This window comes from Lissotriton helveticus, chromosome 11 (assembly GCF_964261635.1).
Source record: "Lissotriton helveticus chromosome 11, aLisHel1.1, whole genome shotgun sequence".
In the NCBI taxonomy this organism is placed as follows: domain Eukaryota; kingdom Metazoa; phylum Chordata; class Amphibia; order Caudata; family Salamandridae; genus Lissotriton; species Lissotriton helveticus.
The window spans coordinates 410,195,860-410,217,013 of NC_136072.1; the positions used below are offsets into that span (position 1 = coordinate 410,195,860).

Here is a 21,154-nt window from a genome sequence, read left to right on the forward strand (position 1 = left end):
AGCTGCCGCAGCGAAGGGGTTAAAGGCTTTACGCTGTATATAAAACAAGATGTTACTATGAGTATGTCTCCAATCAAAGACACAATAAGATAATTATTTACTAACGAGCCACATTGCTTTATTGATAATATACAGTGTGTAATGATGAATGGAATTATTTGTTGCTGAGGTAGATTTAGGTAAAACACAACCTATTCTTAAATTATGGATCATGAGTTTGGCTATTACACATACTTTGACACTTTTTGGACATTTCTGATGCATAAACCTCAGCACAGAATTATACTTCCATCTGGGATTTTCTTTTGAATTCTTTGCTAATTCTTCTGACATTTGTGTTGGTCATTCATGAATATTGTTCCTACTAAGGAACCAGATTTTACAGATGGGTACTGTAAGGTTCACGTTTGATGATTAGTCGGCATCTCAGGCCCGATTTCGAATTTGGTGGAAATGGAAAACTCCCAGATTTTGGAAAAATATGAACCTGAAGAAAATTCTAGTAGAGGAATTTCCTCCATAACTAGATGTCTGGTGGAGGACACTCTGCCACTGGATTCATCTAAGGATGGTGTGTTTCTTACAGAAAGTAGGTTTTCCATCACCAAACCCATCTAAAACAGACCCTAGTTTCTCCTATGAAGATTTACAGTTCACTTCACAATATGTTGATGGCTTGTTTCCAGAAATACTTCCAGAAGTAGAATAATGCATTTTTTGGCTGATTTCTGTCCTGTTCCCTCCTGTATACTGATGCAGGGATCCTGAGCAGTCCTTTACTAGCGTGCTTACTTGGGTGAATTTACGCATAAGGCACTTGTATCAATGTACAAATCCTGCAGGACATCTCTCCCTTTCCTTGAAGGAAACACAGTATGAACTCACCCAGCACCACTGTTGAACTTGGCCCTCTCTGCAGGGTCACCCCCAAACGTTTTGTCTTCACTCCTCCTGTTTTCTGAACCCGTTTTTGTTATATTTTAGGACTCTGTGCAATTTAAAACTGCTCAACGGTGCTAAAATGCTTGTACTCTCTCCTTAAAACATGGTACAATTGGCTTACACCAAATTAGTACATTTAATGTACTTGTAAGTCCCTAGTGTAGTATCACGGGTACCCATGGCCTGTAAATAAAATGTTTCTAGTGGGCCTGCAGCAGTGATTGTGCCACTCACTAAAGTAACCTTTTTAAAGTCTGGCCACGGCAGCCTGTAGTGCAGTGTATAACTGTTATTTCAACCTGCCAAAAGATACCTGTCACCAGGCCCCAACCTTCCTTTTTAAAACATATAAGTCATCCCTAGGGTAGGCTCTAAACAGCCCATGGGGCAGGGTGCATTGTATTTAAAAAGTAAGGCATGGGTTGTTAAGTTTTACATGTACTGACAGTGAAAAACTCCTAAATTCGTTTTTCACCACTGTAACATCAACCTCTCCTATTGAATAACATCAGGATACCTTATTGCAATTAATAAGTGCTAACTTTTGTTCGGGGATATTTGTTCTCAAATGAATTGTAATTTTAAATCCTATTGAATGATAGTCAGATCTTAAGTCACAATTCTTATAATGGCACTTTAAGAAAGTTGACACTTTCTTGTCCTAACCATTTGTTGCCTGCTGCCAGTGTCCGAGTCACATCACCCTGCGGTTAGGCTTTGTATATTCCTCCCATACAGTGAGACAATAGGGCTCGTGTGGGCAGGATGGGTGGGGCAGAGCTGTTCCCTGCCCGACTTGCACTTCCATAGGGACTGCCTCCAGCACACACAAAACACTAGTCTTTTTGTCACCGTAGACTTCCTGGAGCCTTGGCAGGGGAGGGAAGCACTTTCCATAAAAAGAAGTGGGGGTAGGCCATGATGCTTCCCCCACTTCTAAGGCAACACGTTTCAGTGCTATGTCCATCATCTCCTTGTGTTTGCTTTGTTCCCCCACTTCTAAGGCTGACACAAGGTATAAATAGTGGACCAAGGCAAACACAAGGGAATGATGGACGGATCGCTGAAATGTTTCAGACACACCCCCAGTCAACAATCTTGGTTGAATCCATCATCGTTCCTTAGCTCACTTCTCCCTCCCAATTCAGACCCAGCCGTATGCAAATAAGTCTTGACCCTGTTTCTCATGGGAACAGTCCAGCTCGAACTGCCAAGCCAGGTCTTCTCTGGACCAGAAACAAGCATCCTGGGACCTGTTCTCTGCCCCATTTGCTGCCTCCATCACACACAAAGCACTAGTCATTTTTTCACCCTAGACGTCCTGGAGCCCTGGCAGGGGAGGAAAGCACTTTCCAGAAAGAGATGTGGGGGTGGACCAGGATGCTTTTCCCACTTCCAAGGCTGGCAGTAGGTATAAAAAGCGGGCCCTCAGAATTCCGCTTTAATACACTTGTGGACCTGCGGACATTGTAGAGTAAGGACTGCCTTGTTTTTCAGAGGACTGCCCTGCTGCTTGAGGCTTGCCTTGCTCTCCAGAGGGATGCCCTGCTACTTGAGGCCTGCCTTGTACATGAGGCCTGTCATACTGTCTGGAAGGAAGATTGGACCTACTTCCTTCATGCCAGGCTACCTCAGTGACTCCAAGGGTCAGCTGGCTGACCTCTTGTTCTGAGCTACAGGGACACAACAGGCTCCAGAGGCCCCCCTGCAACTGCCTAGCTGACCTGCTGGAACTAGCCCTGCCTGGATCTGTACATGGATCTGCCCGAGCAATGTTAACCTCTGCTGGAGTAATTTTTTTGACCCCCTAGAGGTGCCTCTCCAGGTCCTGGACCTTGGCTGACATCCGAGAGAACTCCGCCTAACCTAAATAAAGGTTCCACTAAATCCAATGTGAAGCCCTACAAAGCCTTACTGCACAGCTGCAAGCATCATCAGAACCGACCCAATCAACGCAAAGCATCACTGCACAGCTGAAAGATTCCTCGGAACAGACACAAAGCCATGCAGAGTCCTGCTGCAAGCTTTTTCAGAATCGATTCCAAATGGCAGAAAGCCCTGCAAAGCCTTGCCGCACAGCTAAAACCTTTATTGGAACTGAAGCAGAGCGAAGCAAAGCCTCGCTGCATAGCTGAAAGCCTCATCGGAACCGACGTGAAGCCTCGCATACCAATGCCATGCAGACCTCACACCAAGGACATAAGGCACAACTCTCAGGGTGCCAAGCTTCTTCTTATGCCCAGCCTGCGCTCCATCGCTATTGGCCTATATTTGTGACTTTGTCTCTGTACACTGTGACCAGATACAGATAGTTCGTGCTTGCTGCTATTCTTACTTAAACTTTAAAAATAAAATGTTTCCCATTCTAATGATTGGATGTTTGTCATCTTATTTGATGTATTACATACAATTTGCTCTATTTTTTTAATTGGTTTGGGATTTTTAATGGGTTGTGTTGTCATGTTAATTACTGTTGGTGTGATGCATTAAAACTTTACACTTTGTCTCTAAGTTAAGCATGACTGTGTTTGTACCAAGCTAACAGAGGCTTAAGCACAGGTTAATTTTGTCACTTTTGAGGGTCACCTTGACAAGGATTGTGGTTATTTCAGAAGGTCCCACCCCCCCATCAATCAAGAACTTAGTTTCTTACAACCAGTATGTTTAGGATGAGCTCTGCAGGCCTGATCTACCTGGGTTTTGAAAAACATATTGTTTTTCCAGCTCCATAGGCTAGTCTTGCTGATCTGACACCAGCTGTGGATAGGGGCTATTTCACCCATTCCCTCAAAGCCAAGGCAGTCCAGACTCATGACATGCTCTTGGTTGTTCTTTATGGTCAACATATGAAAACAATACTTTTTTTCTGAGGTAATCCCTAGCACACACTCCCACTCCAGTTAAAATATTTACATCATGATACACTTGCATGTAAATCACACTCACACATTTCACACACACTACTTTTTTTTTTAACTGCACTAAGCCTACGCCTTTAACCGTAAGGTGGTCAACAGGTACATCCTTTAACTTGATAAGTGCATTATAGTCATCTCAGTCTTGGCCAACTGAGTAACAATATAAAATAGGTAGTTATCAGGGTCCAAGCCACCCTCTGATTTCTCTACTCTCTTTGTCAGCTGACATTAGTGGAGAAGTGTGGCTCACTAGTTAGAGGAGGCAGACCTGGAAGCAGACGTCAGCCCGGGACCAGGGTTCAATTCCCGGCTCGGCAGGGTCTTGAGTCCTAAAATGTCCATGGACTCGACAATTCTCGCTCCAGTGCCTACTCGATTCACGGGTTCACACTCTGCGACTCTGGGCAATAGCTTGCTTAATCTCCACAACGGCCCCTCGCGGCGGGATGCCTGGCTTTCACCTTGCGGATACCCTGCCGGGGTAATCTCACAGGGGAATACCAGGACGGGTTCCCTAAGCAAGCGCTTAGAAACCGCTTGGTGATTTGCGCTATATAAATTCCTGTACATTTACATTTACATTCATTTTCCTGCATGGTTTGGTGTAGTAGGAAAACCATCAAACAAATTAAAACACATTAGCTATTTCATAGAGACAGCTAAATGTAACTAGATCTCAATTGTCATGCCTTGTTTCATGTGAGTCAAAAAGCTTAAGTGTGTTCATCACCACTCCTTTGCCGCTTGGAGGTCTTACCATTCCTAACCAAAAAGGAAAACTTTTAAGTTTTGAAGTTTCTGTGAGAAAGTGTAATGTAAAGCTGGAGGTCTATATGAAAGGGCTCGACTGCATGTCTCAAGATAGTACAGAAGTCCTCACCATGTGTCCATGAGCCTCTGCCAAGCAAATAATCATTGTCTCAATAAAAAGCTTAGTTTCATCTATGTTGCCGATCTGATATCACTCCAGGGAGCACCTCCACCCAGTAATCAGGACTCTGTAAGCTCCAGCTTGTAGATGGTAGAAGCATATCCAGGAGGGTTGGGCCGTGTGCAGGCTCCGAGATGCCACAGGTGGTGTGGTGGGATGCTCCTCTCTGCCGACTCTGATATTGAACAGTAGTCCTTTAACACTATTGATGCAACAAAAATCAGCCATTGCAAAAAGGTCCAATTTGGTTCTACAGTGTTTTTTGCATATACAGGTGGCGCAGTTCATCCGAGGCATCAACCTCTACCATCACAGTGCATTTGTCCACATACTCTTCCAAGGGAGAGCTTTTTGGACAGATTAACTTCCTCGGAGAATCAGTAACAGCCTGCAAAAGAGGTAAAAGACAAGAGATTAAGACTCCTCACAGGACTCTAAGAACCACTTACTCCTCCTTATGACATTTTAGAATGTGCTGCTTAATGTGGGAATATCAATTCTTTTAACTGATTGTCGCGCCTTCACCATCTCTAACTCATTGGATTTTCCATCCCTTGCTGCAGTGTGAGGCTACAGTCAGATGGATGCCATATGCCCCTTTCTAGACAATGGAAATACGAGGCAGTATCCTGAGAGGTAGATTGATGTAGCAGGGTCACAGGAGCATGTGCAAAGACATGAAAATGGATAAATACCAGTTTAAGATTATCTGCAGGTCATATGCTTTCTAATTATTCTCAAATTCACAGAAACCCTGGGGAAATCTGAGCCATACTCTCATATGACAGGTGGTTGTTGCTAAGCCCATGAAGCGCTACAAAGTTTACGCGGGTAGTGCACGACACATCCCTTTACCCTGGAGCAGCAGGAGCAGATTCACCTATACCTGGCTGCCATGGCAGGGTACAGGCTGGATTCATTCCCCAAGACACACAGGGACTGACATGTTCACACTCTGCCACAGAGGGCCCCTGAGCACTTTAGCAAATGAACTACTTTGATGAAGGGCCCGGCAATCAGTTTTGCCCACAATGTTTCTCAGATACAAATCAATTACCTCCTTCAAGTTGTTTGGTAACTTGGGCGCGAAATAGACGAAAGCGCTGAGTGGCGAATTTCAGGATTACATCTAAATCCTGGAATGCCACAAAGGATTCAGCAGATATGGAATTGAGCCATGAATGAGAAAGCTGGGATGCTCACTTGCTCTGGGCTGTCGCGATATAAAATGAACGAGCTGAAGTAACAGATGTTGAGCCGGCACAGTTTCTTGTCCAGCCAGTCTAACATCAAGAGACTCTCAACAGGCTACAAGGGTGACTCTAAAATGGCGGAAATACATCTCTAGGAGTCAAGAAGAAAAATAGGTTACCAAGGTTTCTGGCATGATGACAGTCGGGCAGCAGCTGTATCGCAACATCTGGTGTGCCTTCCATCCCAAGAATGGCAGTACGACGATAGCCACGATGAACGCAAAGAGTGACAGAAGTCCAATGGTCAGCACAGAGTCTGTGGAACCTGGGAAGAAATATTTTGAGGTGAGTCTCGCAGGAGTTGGTTTAGACAGGGCAAACCATTCCCATTTTTACAGATCCATGCAGTGCAATGTTCAACATGAATCAGAGGAACCAATCTTTGGAATTAATCAATCCAGCATCACTCTTAATTGATGCACCAGAAATAATCTGTATTTTTTTATTTTCTAATCTTGAAGCTCTGATATAAAAGGGGACATGAAGTATTATTGATTTGCTAGCATGAATGTGAGAATCATAATGGAAACCATTCTAAAAACAGAAAGAAAACATATACTATGTCACAATTTGGATCCATAAATATCTGCAATAATAACAGCACAAACAGACTAATTAACAGTAACAGCATTATACATCTAGAAAAAGAGAGATAACAAAACATTGGCCACGTTTTTTATCTAGACATAAGGACAATAATGAGTACAGATTAAACAAAGTAATTTGGCGGAAGGATTTTGTGTCATTACGCCTGATCACATTATGATATAGATTATCTTTTTTCCCCTTAAACAGGATAACAGTGGTAAGTCTTTGTGGACGTAGTACTGAAATCAGGGAATGATGCAATGAAAAGGATAACATAGATATTCAAATAAGTCTTTGGAAAAACAAACTAGGTGAGTGTTAGACCTGTCTGGCTTTTTGCGTAGTCCCTCCAATTTATTATTTATTTTGTCCCCTTTTTTGCCCCTCATACCTTTATTAATTTTTGTGTCCACTAGCTTTTTCAAGGTGTTGGTCAAGGGGATAGGTGTTCTTCCCCCTCTCATAGTTTTTCACCTCAGGCCTAGAGGCCTTTTCTGACAGGAATATAGCTGGAGTCACAAAATGGTGGCTACCAACTGCGCTAACTGCCAAACCTAGAACCTGTCCCATAGAGTAGAATAGGGCGTTCCAGAACCTTCTGGTCCCTTCTGGACTTCTGAGGGTCAGCCTATAAAAGGCGGAATGCTGGACAGCCATTTTGTCTCACTGGAGAGAGTCAGCTGGAGGACAAGCTGTAGCTGAAGGTGGGGGTAGGATAGTCAGAGGGTTGACCTATTGATATATTTGTGGGTATCAAGGACCCCCTGATGTGGATCGTACTCCTGGGTCAGGGAAAACAGTTTTTGTGCAAAGGTATCTACCCAGGCAGACAATTAAGACAAAAAAGCTGGCTATTACAAAAAACACATAATCATAAACATATAATTGATAAAATTAAAGCAATGGACTGGAATGATATCAAAAGGTTAATTTTTAATATAATTATAAAAGATGTATGGATACATATGATTCAATAAAAAACGGTTACATGATATGAGCAAACATTACTTCATCGGACTTTTCATTAGTGGATATAGAGCAGACATATCGATATACATAAAATAAGGGGTGGGGGGCTTTTTATTAAAAATAATTTCTCAAGTTTTATAAAAAATATATAAGGCTGTATGTCAACGCGTTTCGACAAAGTCATTTGTCTTCATCAGGACAGATCGGTATTCAGCCACTTTTTCTAAATGAAATAAGATAAAAACAAAATCACATATAAATCACAGTGCATTGCTATTACTTGTATATACATAGATAGAACATGATTCAGTTGAAAGAAATTTGTCTTTTTCTTTTTCTTTTTCTTTACATAGCCAGACTTCTATCGTAGTACAACATTGATTAAGGACACAAAGTTGGAAAACACTTACATATTTCATAAACATCATAGTATTATCAGTAACGGAATTATTCTCAAGAATATATGTTCAAGAGAAATTGGCGTAACATTTTAGGAATCCTATACCTCTAAAAATACCTATAGTTCTAAATTAGTGGAGTAAACTATTACAAAAGGCTATATCCAATCTATCTCACCTACATGTAATTTTATATAGGTAGACAGACTATCTTAAACGAATAAGAAAAAGGCGAATTTTGACTAGAAGTCGATTTTATTAAGGAGACAGATTTATTGTGCGTATGCTGGACTATTTTGGCATGATGTCTAATTTAAAAACCAGAGGTAAATACAAAGTGTGGTTAAAGAAAATCTGATCCGTTTAAAATTTATATTACTTTAGCTGCAAGATCAAAAAATGATCAATATGTTAAATGAGTACACACACTCAAATGAGCCTACATCGGTTTATTTACATTAAATTGCCAAATATCCTTACCTAAAAAAGGAGAAGTTATGAACTAATAGGTTCGTGGTAGATGAAGCGAGTAAGGCACCTCTCCTCTTATATCCGGAGACGGTATGTGATAACTGTTTAAGAAGAAAAATACGATGTGTAAAGTCTACTAGATATTCCCCAATTTTCTCCTTATCTCAGTAAGGCGTTCTTTTTAGGTGATATTCTTACCTGTTTAAACAATAATCACTGCTTCCATCTTACTACTGCCTACAAATACTTTTCATCGTCTTTAAAAGCGAGGGAAACTGTTCTCCGTTGTTTTCATTAAAAGCCGGTTATTTGTTTAGCTAGAAGAAAATATTGTTTTCTATCACTAGCTGCTCAAAGAATTGTTTAAAAGGTCTAAAAAAACCTCCTTTTTGCTAATGTTTACCTTTCGTGAAAAGTTCAGGGAAATGTCGGGAAGGGCAGAGACCGTGGTATGACTTTTCTTCGTTTGTGTTTCAAAAGGCGGCTGTAGTTCGAAAGCGGCTGCAGTTCGTAAAATAAGATATAGTTTTATGTCAAAAGCTGCTCTATGTCAAAAGCTGCTCTAAGAATTACATGAAAGGTCTAATCTACCTTCTTTTTGCTAATGTTTACCTGTCATAAAGAGCTCTTGGGAAAACGCGGGAAAGGGCGGCAACCGTGGTATCTCTTTTCCCCGCTTGCGTTTCAAAAGGCGGCTGTAGTTCAAAGGCGGCTGCAGTTCGTAATAGGTGCCTGTTGAACGTTACAACTCCCGCTGTTTAGAGAAAGGGAGGAGGGGGCCAAAACCACTCATTTAAAATTGCAATAGACATATAACGGGTGCAGTCTTAAAGAGAAGTCCGTTTAGGCAATACGGAATTACGTGATAACAATACGAGGGTTCCACGGAGCTTAGCGAGATCTTACCGTTATGATATGCGTCGAGTTCGAAGCGTCTCTGCCTTCCTCAGTAGTTCGTGTGGAAAAGGATGATTATCTGTAGTCCTTTTACCACTGCTATTTATTTCCTAAGTAGGCTCCGCCCTTATGTAGGCTCCGCCCTTATTTAAAGAAACACTTTCTTTGAATAAATACTGACTAAATATTGACTAAATATCAGATTTGCAATTCGGTGTTTAAATTTCAACAACATCATTTTGGAATTTTATAGGAAAAAAGGGGGGGCATTATCAGAGTAGGAAAAATATATTTTCCATTGCATATATTTGTCACAATAATATGACCAAGAGTTCAGTGGTGTCATATTATTGCGTTTTCCCACAGCAAGTCATGGTTTAATCCATGGTCGAAAGTCCCAAGGGTGAAGATCCAAAAGACCTCTCTTTTTCTACGGACATCATCTCCTCCTTGGTTTTTGCTGCACATGGATTTTTTCTAAAATCCGCCATTTCAATTCTTCAGGTTTGTGTTTAAATTCTATAAAATGGTTTACCAACGGAGCTGTGATCTTTTGTGTTTTAATAGCTGACCTATGCTCGGTTAGCCTAGTCTTTATCATGCGTGACGTCTCACCCACATATCCAAGGTTACACGGACATATGAGTAAATATACAACATTTTTTGTATTGCAGGTCCAAAACTCTCTTGCTTGAATCTTTGTCTTGTTGAAATCCATTGTTTCACCTATTATGATGGTATCACAAGATTGGCAGGAACCACAGCGTGAGGTGCCCTTGATGGCATTTACTCCGTCAATTGATTTCTGAATAAAGGGAGTACTAATAGTATTGCCTTTATGCCGGGAATGGACCACGTGATCTTTTAGGTTTTTGTTTCGCCTATGGGCAAACATGGACTTCTGTAGTTTGTTCTGGTTGTCTTAATTGTCTGCCTGGGTAGATACCTTTGCACAAAAACTGTTTTCCCTGACCCAGGAGTACGATCCACATCAGGGGGTCCTTGATACCCACAAAATATTACCCACGGTATATCCGTGTGGGACCTTTTCTTCTACCTTATCCTTTGTTTGTTGGAAACTATCTTTTTGCTGAATGTTTCAGATTTTGTGATAATTTGATAACTGTCTCTGTCTCCAAGGATTTGGCGTAACATTTTCTATTAAAACCTCTTAGGATTAACCTTCTGAATAAGAATGTCTAATCTTCAAACGTTCGGTTTCTCTGATGAGGATTTCGCCACCCTGGTAGGAACTAATGTTGATTTTGGTACTAACCAAACAGGCAATCCACAAAATAGCAGTGACTATAACAAGCTATTAAATCTTCAAAAGAAATTGATTAGAGTAGAAGCCCATGGGGAATTCATGCTGAATTATCTTAAGAATGGCATAATCCCTATGGGCCTTAGGATTCGGAATATTCCGGGTTTGTTTGTGGACATGAAAACCTTTTTAGTGAAGTGGAGCATGATCGCTAGTCGGTGCTCAAGAGATCTCATGATCTTGATCATCTCCACATCTAAAGAACTAGTTGCTGAAATAAAGAAAGAAATAGAAGAACTTGAAGACAAATTGAAAAAATCCACAACCTCAGAAGAGGCAGAGAAACAATTAGAGATAATTAAAAAAGATATACTATCATTCTCTGAATATTTGAAAAAAAGAAAGGAAGACAAATTTGTTAAAGACAAAAGATTTTATTCTGTAGAAAAAACTTATCCCTATATTGTAGAAGGCTTCTACAAGCCCGACTCACAATCAGGAGCAAATAACCACACCTTCCAAAATAGAATCAATAACTTCTCTCATTCTTCAGCTTCTAACTCAGAATCAGAAGGGGAAGACAATGTGGGATATCAGGATGATAGACCCTTTGACCCCAGAAATGGCCAAAGAAACGCTCGTCAATCTTTTTTAGGTCACCGAGGGGGGAGGGGTGGCCGTCAGAAAGTGAGGTTTCAGAATCACACGAGGGGCAACTACCAATCCAATCAATATGCCCAGGAACCTCAGCAATATCTAGAGACGAGAAGCAAACAGTATTGGAGGAACGGGATGTAATCCCAATATTCAATCTATCCTCTCATACCCTTGATGCCCCAGATCTGTCACTCCTTTACAAAGGCTTATCTTTTGTCCCTCATGCAACTTTGAATACTTTTGAACTTTATCGAGACATTCATTCTTTTCTACGAAAAGTCAGATTAAAATTTTTTTTCCAACAGACTGACCCTTTGGAATTAGATGGTACAAGAAATAATATTGTGGCCCTACCATCTACCTTTACTCCTTCTTTACAGCAGGTAGGCCCAGAAGTGGGTATTTTTGAAAAGGTCGTACTTAAACGGTTAGACCAAGCCCTAAGGTTTATACCAAAACCTAAATACAATATTTCTAGAGAAGAATATCAATCCCTTGAAAGTCTCAAGAACAACGACACCATTGTCATTAAGAGTAGCGATAAAGGCGGAGGGATAGTCCTAGTGGATTGTAACACCTATGAAGAAAACATGACCAAAATGCTAAATGACCCCATTTTTTATAAAAAAATAAAAACTAACCCCACTGAGAGAATAGTGAAAACTATAAATAGGTTAACCACTAAAGCTATAAATGAAGCCATAATAAATAAAAAGGAATATGAATTCCTAAACAAATCTGACAGAAAGGTATCCTGTATATATGGATTGCCTAAAATCCACAAGGACCAAAAAAATCCACCATATCGACCGATTGTCTCTACAATCGGGACTCCACTGGAAGCCCTTTCAAAATACTTGGATCAAATCTTACGCCCTTACATCTCTCTTTCGAAATCTTACGTAAAAGACACTGGGGATATTATTACGAAAGTTGAAAATTTAGCCTTCAAAGAAGATAATGACATCTTAGTAACTCTCGACGTAGAGTCGCTGTATAGTAATATACCGCAGGCAGAAGCAATTGAGGCCACAATGTGGTTTATCGATTTACATAAGATTCCCTGCTCAAAGTCCTTTATTAAAGACTGTTTGACTTTAGTGTTGAAAGAAAACTTTTTTGAATTTGGTAAGGAGTTGTTTTTACAAATCAAAGGAGTAAGCATGGGGGCTTCAATAGCTCCGTCGATAGCCAACATCTATATGATCCTGTTTGAAAGCAAATTCATCTTCAATGAGGTAGCACCATTCTTCGAGTCTGTTTCCCATTGGTACCGTTACATTGATGACATCTTTTTTATTTGGACCGATGGGAAACAGACTCTGAATGAATTCCTTTTGTGGCTAAACCTTAACAGATGAAAACCTACGGTTTACGGCACATATCAATGAATCGAAAGTTGAGTTCCTAGACATAAATATTAAAAACAAAGAAGGTGCTCTCGAAGTGGACTTGTTCACTAAGCCTACCGCTCGAAACACCCTTTTGCACTTCAAGAGTTACCATCCACGATGTCAGAAGGACAGTATCCCCTTCTCTCAATTTTTGAGAGTAAGGCGGAATTGTACTAGTATAAAAGACTTCGACACTCAAGCTGAAATTATGAAACGAAAATTCATTGAGAGAGGATACCCACGTCGCTTAGTTAGAGGAGCATACAAGAGAGCGAGATTTTATGACCGTGACACTCTTTTGAACTCACAAAAACAGAAGGCAGATCCGAAATTAGTATGTATTACTAAACATTCAACTATGAATTCCACAATTAGGCAGATAATAAATTCAAACTGGCATCTTTTAAATGTTATAGACAACCAGAACAAACTACAGAAGCCCATGTTTGCCCATAGGCGAAACAAAAACCTAAAAGATCACGTGGTCCATTCCCGGCATAAAGGCAATACTATTAGTACTCCCTTTATTCAGAAATCAATTGACGGAGTAAATGCCATCAAGGGCACCTCACGCTGTGGTTCCTGCCAATCTTGTGATACCATCATAATAGGTGAAACAATGGATTTCAACAAGACAAAGATTCAAGCAAGAGAGTTTTGGACCTGCAATACAAAATTTTTTGTATATTTACTCATATGTCCGTGTAACCTTGGATATGTGGGTGAGACGTCACGCATGATAAAGACTAGGCTAACCGAGCATAGGTCAGCTATTAAAACACAAAAGATCACAGCTCCGTTGGTAAACCATTTTATAGAATTTAAACACAAACCTGAAGAATTGAAATGGCGGATTTTAGAAAAAAATCCATGTGCAGCAAAACCAAGGAGGAGATGATGTCCGTAGAAAAAGAGAGGTCTTTTGGATCTTCACCCTTGGGACTTTCGACCATGGATTAAACCATGACTTGCCGTGGGAAAACGCAATAATATGACACCACTGAACTCTTGGTCATATTATTGCGACAAATATATGCAATGGAAAATATATTTTTCCTACTCTGATAATGCCCCCCCCCCTTTTTTCCTATAAAATTCCAAAATGATGTTGTTGAAATTTAAACACCGAATTGCAAATCTGATATTTAGTCAATATTTAGTCAGTATTTATTCAAAGAAAGTGTTTCTTTAAATAAGGGCGGAGCCTACATAGGTAATAAATAGCAGTGGTAAAAGGACTACAGATAATCATCCTTTTCCACACGAACTACTGAGGAAGGCAGAGACGCTTCGAACTCGACGCATATCATAACGGTAAGATCTCGCTAAGCTCCGTGGAACCCTCGTATTGTTATCACGTAATTCCGTATTGCCTAAACGGACTTCTCTTTAAGACTGCACCCGTTATATGTCTATTGCAATTTTAACTGAGTGGTTTTGGCCCCCTCCTCCCTTTCTCTAAACAGCGGGAGTTGTAACGTTCAACAGGCACCTATTACGAACTGCAGCCGCCTTTGAACTACAGCCGCCTTTTGAAACGCAAGCGGGGAAAAGAGATACCACGGTTGCCGCCCTTTCCCGCGTTTTCCCAAGAGCTCTTTATGACAGGTAAACATTAGCAAAAAGAAGGTAGATTAGACCTTTCATGTAATTCTTAGAGCAGCTTTTGACATAGAGCAGCTTTTGACATAAAACTATATCTTATTTTACGAACTGCAGCCGCTTTCGAACTACAGCCGCCTTTTGAAACACAAACGAAGAAAAGTCATACCACGGTCTCTGCCCTTCCCGACATTTCCCTGAACTTTTCACGAAAGCTAAACATTAGCAAAAAGGAGGTTTTTTAGACCTTTTTAACAATTCTTTGAGCAGCTAGTGATAGAAAACAATATTTTCTTCTAGCTAAACAAATAACCGGCTTTTAATGAAAACAACGGAGAACAGTTTCCCTCGCTTTTAAAGACGATGAAAAGTATTTGTAGGCAGTAGTAAGATGGAAGCAGTGATTATTGTTTAAACAGGTAAGAATATCACCTAAAAAGAACGCCTTACTGAGATAAGGAGAAAATTGGGGAACATCTAGTAGACTTTACACATCGTATTTTTCTTCTTAAACAGTTATCACATACCGTCTCCGGATATAAGAGGAGAGGTGCCTTACTCGCTTCATCTACCACGAACCTATTAGTTCATAACTTCTCCTTTTTTAGGTAAGGATATTTGGCAATTTAATGTAAATAAACCGATGTAGGCTCATTTGAGTGTGTGTACTCATATAACATATTGATCATTTTTTGATCTTGCAGCTAAAGTAATATACATTTTAAACGGATCAGATTTTCTTTAACCACACTTTGTATTTACCTCTGGTTTTTAAATTAGACATCATGCCAAAATAGTCCAGCATACGCACAATAAATCTGTCTCCTTAATAAAATCGACTTCTAGTCAAAATTCGCCTTTTTCTTATTCGTTTAAGATAGTCTGTCTACCTATATAAAATTACATGTAGGAGAAATAGATTGGATATAGCCTTTTGTAATAGTTTACTCCACTAATTTAGAACTATAGGTATTTTTAGAGGTATAGGATTCCTAAAATTTTACGCCAATTTCTCTTGAACATATATTCTTGAGAATAATTCCGTTACTGATAATACTATGATGTTTATGAAATATGTAAGTGTTTTCCAACTTTGTGTCCTTAATCAATGTTGTACTACGATAGAAGTCTGGCTATGTAAAGAAAAAGAAAAAGAAAAAGACAAATTTCTTTCAACTGAATCATGTTCTATCTATGTATATACAAGTAATAGCAATGCACTGTGATTTATATGTGATTTTGTTTTTATCTTATTTCATTTAGAAAAAGTGGCTGAATACCGATCTGTCCTGATGAAGACAAATGACTTTGTCGAAACGCGTTGACATACAGCCTTATATATTTTTTATAAAACTTGAGAAATTATTTTTAAGAAAAAGCCCCCCACCCCTTATTTTATGTATATCGATATGTCTGCTCTATATCCACTAATGAAAAGTCCGATGAAGTAATGTTTACTCATATCATGTAACCGTTTTTTATTGAATCATATGTATCCATACATCTTTTATAATTATACTAAAAATTAACCTTTTGATATCATTCCAGTCCATTGCTTTAATTTTATCAATTATATGTTTATGATTATGTGTTTTTTGTAATAGCCAGCTTTTTTGTCTTAATTGTCTGCCTGGGTAGATACCTTTGCACAAAAATTGACCTATTGATTCACCACCCTTCCTCCCTTGGGTTACCTGACCTGACCCTGCTGATTTGGATGGCTGGAGACCCTGGGCGCCTGACCAACCCCTAGTCTAGAAATACAGGGGTGTGAAGAGGAGAAGGAGACTGCAGTGCTGCGGAGCGCAGTCCTCTGCCCAGTAGAGACTTTTATTGAGCAGTGCTTAGTAGAAGAAGGGTTAATCTTTGTGGCCCCCCCTCGTGCAGTGGACAATTGAATCCTGCCCCTGGTTGCCGTGACTTTCCCCTAGTAACAGAATCCCCCAGAGTTTCATCACGTACTTGCTGGGGCTGAATCTGGCTGTGGAGAGGAGCCAACCTTAGGAGGAGCGGAAGCGGAGTGAAACCGAGCAGGTCTACCCCCGAGCCAGCGCCTGGTGAGCAGCGCAAGATCAGCGCTGTGGTAGCTGGTAGTGTGGGGAGAGGAGTGAGGTAGCGAGGCAACCGCTTATCAGGAGCAGCCCTGCGGTATTTTCCCCAGTCCCGGAGTGTGAGGAGAGGAAGGGGAGGCGCCGTTGGAAGTGCGCGATCTCCAGCGAGGAGACACCGCTCCCTCGCGCATGCCCAGGGGAGCCGACGGGCTCTGTGAGGAGGAGACGACCGGAATCGACGTCGCAGCATAGAGCGGCTCCTGTCGACGGAGACGCGCCCTGCCTGTATTAGCCCGGAGGTCGAGGGGCTAGATAGGCGGTGAGTCTACAGACAATCCTGGACAGAGGGGAAGTGTCTTTAGCGCTCCTCCCCGCGCCGGCACCAAGATGGAACAGCTGACCGGGCGGGAGGTAGCGAGTGCAACTGCTGCTGTTATAAGGTTTGGCGGAGCCCTCCCCTGTCGGCTCGTTCTCCTGGAGACTCGGATCCAAAGGTCTCTATCGGAAGTAAGGAGTGTATGGGACTGAGTAGTGGAATGGAGAGAAAGTGTGGGGGAAGAAGCTAAGCTCTGTGCAAAAGCACGTGTGACAGTACTATTGTTCGTTTTTCCTCCTCCTCTGACTGGGAGCTAGTAGCTGGTTATTGATCCAGCAAAGTTACCAACACCAAGTTCAGAACCAGGGAGGAGTAGCCACTGGAAGTAAATACTGAGAATAGTAGCAGTGGCCAATGTTGTTCTAGGAGCACCTGCTAGATAAGTAAGAGAATAGGTATCTAATAGAGGCTGCTGGTGCACATTCCTGTACAACTGAAACCTTTCTTTGGTTGTGTTCCATTGTGGTGGTTAAAGTGGTTGAGACGGAGAGTTATAGAACACCTCACAAAGGTTGAGTCTCATCAAACTCTGGAGACCAATGTAATGTATTATTGATGTTGAGCAGCATTATAATTTAGCAACTGTAAAAGGATTTGTATTAATCTCATGACTAAACTGTATTGAGCCGTTAACTCTGAAAGGAAAATTGCTTAAGGTGATGATTTAGCAACTTTGAAAGTCTTAGAATATTTACAGGATTAAATGTACAATACTGAGCCGTGATTTTAAAAGTCAAGAAAGCAACTATTATTTTTATAAACAAGCTCGTATTTTTTCCATACATTGGTGTAGTGTCATTTTTGTGTGTTATTGCGTTGATTTATTGCTGGGTGGTTTGCAACCTTCACACATGTGCCTCTAGTTTTTGTGTCTTACCCTAGGCCAGGCTACCCTAGGTGACCTGTCATCACAGGTTCCAACAAGTTGGTGTCTAGCGGTGGGATCCTGACTGTGGTTGCAACTACTCAGTAGTAATTGAGCGTAATTCACTAGACTACACCAGGAGTTTTCTCCTAGCGGCCCTCCTAATTTGTGCTTTTGTTTTTCCAAATTTGTTCCTGGTGGTGGGGTGGAGGTAGCTTCAGGTTGCCCTTGCAACTCAAATTTCCTTGTGTGTATAACTTGGTATTGCCTATTGTAAAATGGAGTTTCCACTAGAAAACCTAGACACCTATTCTGTGGCTCAGCTGAAAGATTTCTGCCAGAAAATGGGGGTATTTTTTAAGCATGGTGCCAAGAAGGGGGAACTCCAGACCAGCCTAAGGGCTTGGGTGGAATCACACAAAGAAGGGAAGGAGGAGGATGAAGGGACAGACCGGGACACGGTTGTGGAGATAGAAGGATTATTCCACTTAGAGGGGGAAAACCTACTCCCAGGACCAGTGTCCTACTCCAGGAAAGGCAGTAGTGTCTCCGGGGGAGGCTTGACCGAAGCAGAGCTCACTGACAGGAGGGAAAAGAGGCAACTAAGATGGGAGATGGCTAAGCTGGAGCAGGTGAAGGAAGAGAAGAGGATGGCTCATGAGTTCAGGTTGAAAGAGTTGGAACTCCAGGCCCTGCAGCGGGGGCCCTCTCCTGTAATAAATGGTGGCAGCGAATCCAAAGAAACAGCCAGGGAGTCTAGACCCTATTTGCCAAAAGACCTTATCGCTAGCTTTAGTCAGGGAGATGACATAGCCAAATGGTTGGCTGCCTATGAGGTCTCCTTAAGAGCCCATGGGGTGCAGGAGAAGCACTGGGGGGTGGATTGTATAAGTACATCCTACTGGTCGGGACACCTTGCTGGCCCTGGAACCAGAGGAGCAAACCAACTACCCCACCATGAAGCTAGCATTGGTAAGGAAGTTTGGGCTTACCCCAGAAAGGTATCGCCAGAAGTTCAGGGGGAGCCACAAGTTAAGCACCCAGAACTGGGTGGACTTCCTTGATTATGCAAGAAAGGCATTAGAGGGCTGGGTAAAGGGCAGTGAGGTGAAGGATTATGAGGGGTTGTATGATCTATTTTTGAAAGAGCACCTCCTCGAGAAATGTTTTCCCGAGCTGCGCCAACACCTGGTGGACAGCAAGCTGACCAATCCCCGGAAGCTTGCAGAGGAGGCGGACATCTGGGCAAGTACCCGGGTGTCCTCCAAGGGGACTGGAGGGGATTCCCAAAAGGCCGGACAGGGTGCCCCCCAGAGGAAGGAGGGGGAGATATAAAGGAGGGAGTTCTCTAAAGGACCCCAAAACAATTTCCAAGGAAAGGGAGCAGGTTTCCCCCCTAAGGCAAACCAGCCCAGAAACCCTAATCCTGGCCAAAGCCAGCAGCCAAGGGTTCGCCACTGTTTTGAGTGTGGTGGTGTTGGACATTATAAGGGAGATGTCAGATGCCCAAAGAGACCACCCCCTCCCACCGGAGGAAAACCACCGGGAGTAGCTAGTGTAGCGCTCGGGGAGGAGTTGCCCTTAAATAAGGGGGGTGAGTGGGCGGGTGTCACCTTAGTGTCCCTGGGAGAGCGGGAGATGGTTCCAAAGATTCAGGTGCCCCCAAATACTACAAAGTATGGGCAGTGGGTCACCATCAATGGCCAGAGAGGGGAGGCTCAGAGAGATACAGGAGCCAGTATGACTATGGTGAGAAGTCGACTGGTGTCTCCAGAGTAGGGTGTTCCCAATGTACTCCAGAATGGGCCACTATCCAGTGGCTGAGATTCCCTTTGAGTGGGAGGGGGTTGCAGGTTCACTTCGAGTTGCCGTAAGCCCTGCCGTGCCAGTTGATTGTCTGCTGGGGAATGACAAGGAGCACAACACTTGGAGAGAGGTGGAATACCGGACGCACTCTGCGATGCTGGGTACACCTGACTGGGCCTGTGTGAGCACACGGTCTGCGACTGCCCGGAGAGGGAGTTCGCCTGGGTTGGAGCCTGGAAAAATGGCCCAACCCGCTGCCAAAAAGGGACGGACCCGGAGACAGGAAGAGCCTGCTTCGGCTTCCACACCCCATGTGACAGATCGGCCACCTGCGGTGGTGGACCAGGAGTCCGTGGAGGGGGAAGTAGACTCTCTGGAGGATTTACCCATCCCTGCTGAGTGGCATGTGGAGGGAGGTTCTACCAGAGAGGAATTCTGTAAGGGGCAGAGGGAGTGCCCTACCCTTGAGGGACTGAGGCGGCAGGCTGAAGCCCAGGCAGCAGGTGATGTACGGGACACTACCATATTTACTGGGAGGATGGACTCCTCTACAGTGAACCCAAGGTACCCTTACCTGGTCCATCAAGAGCCTTAGTAGTCCCGCAACAATACCGAGCCTTTCTACTGGAATTGGCTCATGCTATACCCTTGGCAGGACACTTAGGTCAGGACAAGACCTTTGCTCGGCTTGTCCTCCACTTTTACTGGCCTCAGATGAAAGTGGCGTCCAACACTTACTGTCGGACATGTGTATCCTGCCAGGCCAGTGGGAAAACAGGGGTGAAGCTGAAGGCTCCCCTGGAACCACTTCCAGTCGTTAGCACACCCTTTGAGAGGATGGGCCTCGACATTGTAGGGCCTTTAGATCCACCAACAACAGCTGGTCACAGGTTCATCCTGGTTTTGGTGGATCATGCCACACGGTACCCAGAGGCAATTCCTCTGAGGACAGTCACTGCACCTGTGGTGGCTAGAGCCCTAATGGGGTTCTTTACACGAGTGGGATTCCCCAAGGAAGTTGTGTCTGACAGGGGGACCAACTTCATGTCAGCTTACATGCGGGCGATGTGGAAGGAGTGTGGAGTGACCTACCGGTTCACCACTCCTTATCACCCCCAGTCGAATGGACTGGTTGAGAGGTTTAATAAAACCTTGAAGGGCATGATCAGAAGTCTGCCCGAGAGCCTGCGGAGGAAATGGGACGTCCTCCTTCCCTGTTTACTATTCTCCTACAGGGAAGTGCCACAGAAGGGAGTGGGCTTCAGCCCCTTTGAACTTCTGTATGGGCACCCTGTACGCGGTCCTCTCAGCCTGGTGAAGGATGGTTGGGAGAAATCTCCCAGGAAACCCCCCCAGGATGTGGTGAGCTACATGCTGGCCTTCCGGAGCCAAATGGCGAAGTTGTGGAAGCAGGCTTCTGACAACTTGGAGGCCAGCCAGGCAGTCATGAAAGAGTGGTATGACCACAATGCTCACCAGGTGGAATTGGAGCCTGGCCAGAAAGTGTGGGTGATGGAACCTGGAGAGCTTAGTGCCCTCCAGGATCGCTGGACAGGCCCATTTGAAGTGTTGGAGAAGAAGGGTAAGGCCACATATCTGGTGGACCTTAAGACCCCTCGACAGCCCCTACGGGTGCTGCATGCCAACCGACTCAAACCCCACCATGAGAGGCCCGAGCTCATGTTAATGATGGTGACTGATGGGGAAGAGGAAGCGGAAAGTGAACCTCTCCTAGACTTGTTCTCGTCTCAAGAGAAGGATGGGTCAGTGGA

The 21,154-nt window shown here is 43.0% G+C and overlaps 1 protein-coding gene across 1 annotated transcript in view; it reads right to left on the reverse strand.

Moving 5' to 3' along the window:
- Positions 1–4,419: 4,419 nt before the first annotated feature.
- The window catches only part of IL20RB (interleukin 20 receptor subunit beta), a 306,603-nt gene continuing 289,868 nt past the window's right edge, over positions 4,420–21,154 (reverse strand). Inside the window, exons 6-7 of the mRNA XM_078667886.1 lie at positions 6,164–6,309; positions 4,420–5,179 (exon numbers count right to left, since the gene is read on the reverse strand). Of these exons, the coding sequence (XP_078524012.1) occupies positions 5,042–5,179; positions 6,164–6,309 (284 nt within the window). The 3' untranslated portion in view covers positions 4,420–5,041. The remainder of the gene's footprint in view (positions 5,180–6,163; positions 6,310–21,154) is intronic.